At 37.4% G+C, this 4,957-nt stretch overlaps 1 protein-coding gene across 1 annotated transcript in view; it reads left to right on the top strand.

Annotated features, from left to right (window-relative positions):
* The window catches only part of BMP2K (BMP2 inducible kinase), a 178,973-nt gene that overhangs the window by 55,946 nt on the left and 118,070 nt on the right, over positions 1-4,957 (top strand). The window contains exon 2 of the mRNA XM_006885292.1: positions 4,221-4,339. Coding sequence (XP_006885354.1) covers positions 4,221-4,339 — 119 coding nt within the window. The remainder of the gene's footprint in view (positions 1-4,220; positions 4,340-4,957) is intronic.

Raw genomic sequence — 4,957 nt, 5'->3', positions numbered from 1 at the left:
TCAAAGGCATCAATTCTCCTTCTGTCCTCCCTAGTCATTGTCCAACTCTCTGATGCATAACAAGTGATTGCAAAGACCATGGCCTGTATCAAGTGCACCTTAGTTTCCAGAGAGACACCGTTGCTCTTGAGTACTTTAGAGAGGTCCCTAACAGCAGAGTTTCCCATCGCAATACGTTTTTTTATTTCCTGACTGCTGGTGCCAAGAGTGTTGACCGTGGAGCTGAGCAAACTGAAGCTGTGAACAATCTGAATCTCTTCGCCATCCATTCTGATGCTACCGATTGGTCCAGTGGTGAGAATCTTTGTATTCTTGACATTGAGCCTCAGTCCATACTGAACAAGCTGTCAATTTATAAACAACTCTTGCTCTTTAATGCAGGGCTTTGAGCTGATTCTGTTAAAGCAGAAAAACAAAGCAAGAATAGATTGGAATTTTTAATTTGAAAGATTCATCACAGTAATTAGAATAGAAAACAAATTGTGGATTGAAGTTTTGACTGAGAGATTCAGAAGTGTTATGTTTTTGTTAAGTGCCATCAAGTCTAGTACTACTCATGGTGACCCTATGAATGACAGATCTGAACTCTGGCCTATTCTATGACATCCTCATCTTCTCTGACATACTTGAGTCTGTTACTTCAGTTACTGTCTCATTTCATCTTGTCAACCCTCTATCTTCCAAAGCATGAACTTGCTCAAAGTACGTGAGGTGAAGTTTGTCATCTTTGCCTCTGAGGAGCACTTTGGTTGTACCATGTCTGTCTGTTCTTTTGGCAGTCCATGAAATACACAGTACACTTCTTCAGCACCACAATTCAGAGGCATCAGTTCTTCTGTTGTCCTTATTCATTGTCCCGCTCTCAGATGCATAGCAAGTTATTGAAAAGACTATAGCCTGAATGAGTTACACCTTAGTCTTCAAGCTATTTTATGAATATAGTCTATTTATGTTTTACTGACTATGCAAAAGCATTTGGCTGTGTGGATCAATGACTAACATTGAAAATAATGGATATCCCAGAATACTTCACTATGCTCTCTGAAACCTCTACCTAAACCAAGAGGCTATTGTGCAAACAGAGCAAGGGAACACTGCATGGTTTAAAATGAACAAAGGTGTGCGTCAGGGCTGTGTCCTCTCTCCATACCTGTTAAGTCTGTTTGCTGAACAAATCATTCAAGAAGCTTGACTTCATGAGGAGGAATGTGACTTAGATTTATCAACAGCCTACATTATGGAAATGACACAGTCTTACTGCAAGTGAAGAGGACTTGAAACTCTTGCTTCAAAATATGAAGGACCTTTAATATGGATTGCCTCTCAATGTCAGGAAAGCAAAAATTCTCACCGCTTGACTAATGGGCAACATCATGATAGATGGAGTAAAGATTGAGATTGTCAATGGCTTCACTTACTTGGGTTTGCAATCTACACCCTTGGTACCAGCAATCAGGAGATCCAGAGATATTGCTGCATTGGGAAAATCTGAGGTCAGGAACCTCTCCAAATTACTAAGGAACAATGATGTCAGTTTGAAGATAAAGATGCATGATTCAGGCAATGGCTTTTTCTTCATAAGAGCTATGTTGTTGCTGTTGTTAAGTGCCAGTGAGTCATAGATGACTCATAGCGATCCTATGAATGAATGAAAGACCTGGACCCTTGTATAACTTTCATCGTTTCTCCAGGTTCGTAGAGTTTCAGGAGGCAAGCTATTTTAGAAGTTGAATACCAGTTCTGCTTCCAAACTTGTGTTTTAATTGGGGAGCTCCACCAAACACTGTCTACCATGGGTAACCATTATCACCTTTGACACATAGTGAGCCCTTTTCAGGAGCATGGTGCCTAAGATTGGATTATTGGCAGAATTGTAAAGTAACATACACATTCAAAGTGGCATGGCTGGGCACCATGTTTCAGTGGGATACTACTTTCCTTGAAGTCCTGAATTAATGTTAAGTAAATTTGCCTTCACTTAAAAAGGTTTCAGCTAACCCTTACTCCTACCATTCTTTGTTGCAGTTACCATTTACTTATTATACATGGAGTTTTAAATCGAGAAATCTTTAAGATTTTTCTTGCACTTAAATCCCCCCACCCTCACAAAAAAAGCCCACACAAACGCCAAACGAACAAGACAGTATAATTCCCCTGCTTTTTAGTGAGTTCTTCCTTATGAAAGCCCTTCATCAAGTTTCTGAGGCTGTAAATCTTAATTGATGAGGATTCCCATCATATTTCTTCACCAGAATGGCTAATGTAGTTGAGCCACTAATCTTTCAGTTAGCAGCCAATACATAACTCACGATGACACTGGGGCTTGCTTTCTTGCACTTAAAATATGGTTGTATAAGATCTATATGCACTTGTTCTAACAGACCTAGAGCTTCTTAAAAGATGTAGAAACTGATCTTATTCATAACCTGATGACTAGTTATATCTCTTCTTTCTAGTTTTCATTCATGTCTTTTATTTTAATATTTGTACAGATCTGATCTCTATTTGTCCTTGGAGCCTAGAAACATTGCACATAAGCGTAGAGCTTTTTAAATACATAGATATGTAAAACAATAAAAATCATAAAAATTCATTCTAATAATGACAAGTTGGATAGTGATGAATGCATTGTCAGTTGTCGTAATCATTGGTTTTGTGGAAAATTCTCAATCTACTCGATTATCCCTGTGAATGAGGATAGTGTTTCTACCTTCTACATATGAAATCATCTAGGATTGTCTTTATGATCCTTTTCTTTATTCTTCATGTGTTTAGTAGTAGTAGCACATTGCTTTTCAAATCTGCATATTTTGTCTCTAGTAAAACTGTCCTTTGCATCTGTGTTGTAAGATACTCCCATCTTGAATTAAGTTTAGGAAAATCTTCAATTATTCTTTTCCCTTCGTTGTAAATTATCTTGACAGGGTTTCTTCTTCTTCCTCAGCATTTCTTTTCTCTTCAGTTTCCATCAAGTCCTAATCTGTCTGTTCACATTCTTCCCGCACTGGAAACTGTTTCATATTAGCATTTTCAGTCTGTGCTCTGCAGCACTGTATGCCACTTGCTTACCTTCACCTTTCCAGATTTTGCATATACTGTAGTATCATTTTGTTCTGTAAACACAATTGCTTTTTGGTCTATGTATAGGTTTCACATGAGTACAGTTGAGTGCTTTGGAATTTCCATGTTTCTCAGTGTTAAGCTGGAATTTGTTGTGATCCACAGTTTTTGTTTGAATAATAAATAAAACACAAACAAACTAGCATCTTTTGGATGTTCTATGCTTTCAGTCAAGCATATTTTCAAACAAAAGTAATTTTCACTAGTTAACTTGTCAATACCTAATCAGAAAATGACAATATTTAAATGTGTGTGTATATATTTGTGTTGTTACATGCCGAGTCCCCTGTAACTCATAGCGACCCTATGTACAACAGCCTTAAATCATGCTCTATCCCTTGGCCAATCTTATTGTCTCCAACACGCGCATCCCCATTATCCCAGTGACTGAATCAATCCATCTAAAGGGTCTTCCTCTCCTGCGCTGTCCCTCTACCCTCCCAAGCATGAGGTCTAAATAAATATAAAATTCTGTTTCTTTTCAGGATAAGTCGTATTAATAACACTGTTTATCATATTAAGGAATAATGGGTTTCTTTTAAAAAGCTATCTTACTATTTTCCAACTTAAAAAAACACACATTTAGTGAGGGTTTTGTGAGGAAATTGTAATAATTTCTCAGAGATAATGTTACATTATATGGGATGGGTGAGATGTGTTAGCCACTATTCTGGTTCAGCTCCTGGAGCTTCAGTAGGGACCCAGCCATCTGATCCTGTTAGTTTCTGATATCAGATAACATCAATGCTTTGCCTTTATAGAAGGAGAAGAGGCTGATGGGTAGGCAACTACTAGTATACCAGACTGCAATAATAGTTTGTGTTGTAACATAGTCCCTGTATTGTATAGTTATTTTTTTAAAAAATGAAACTTTTGTATTTGGAGCTATAAAATATTTTCATTTTAGAAGCAGTTTGTTATCTTCTGAGTGTTACTTCATGATTGATGTAGGAATACAATGTTTTGATTTATAATTTTAATAACTCACTGTAATCATTTTTGGCTTGGTTACAGTCATCATCATCCCCCCCCCCACCCCGATCTATTTCCTTACTGACACTACATGACTTGTAATTTCTGCTTCTTTCTTTTTCTCACAGGTGGATTCTCCACGGTTTTCCTAGTGAGGACTCATGGTGGCGTACGATGTGCATTGAAACGAATGTATGTCAATAACTTGCCAGACCTCAACATTTGTAAAAGAGAAATTACAATTATGGTAAGCAAAAGAGTAATTTTGTTTTAGTAATTTGGGATATGTTCTTTTTGTTTTACACTATAAAAGAAACAGATTTTAGGCAAGCTGGTTGTGGTTTTTATTTTTTTTAAATTATTATTAATTTCAATGAAAATTTACAGAGACTTTGGATTTCCATTCATTCATTGTGGCACCTTTCTCTCCTCCCACCCTTCCGCCCCTAGTATACTTCCCTCTTGGAAAAGTAAAAGAAAAATTCTTTGTTTTATAATCCCTCCCCCCAGGTCCACTCCACTATGCAGCCTTTGCTCTGGACTCCTGTCATGACAAAAATACCTAATCACATATCCTTTTAAAACAATTTCTCTCTCATCTGTTTCAATGCAGTATACATTATTGAAGCCATCTTTCTCAGTCTCCTCCCAACCCTGAGTTCAGTCATTTTACAACAGTGGCACCATGCAGTATTTGTCCTTTTGTAACTGAGATACTTCACTCAGCATAATGTCCTCCAGGGTCACCCATTTTGAATAATACTGCATGAGTTCCTTGTTTTTCAGTGTAGCATTGTATTCCATTGTGTGAATATACCACAGCTTCTCTATCCATTCGTTTGTTGATGGGCCCTTAAGTTGTTTC

This window comes from Elephantulus edwardii, unplaced genomic scaffold, assembly GCF_000299155.1.
Source record: "Elephantulus edwardii isolate Elephantulus edwardi_28Jun2011 unplaced genomic scaffold, EleEdw1.0 scaffold00042, whole genome shotgun sequence".
NCBI lineage: Eukaryota > Metazoa > Chordata > Mammalia > Macroscelidea > Macroscelididae > Elephantulus > Elephantulus edwardii.
This window is presented reverse-complemented; position numbering and strand designations above follow the sequence as displayed.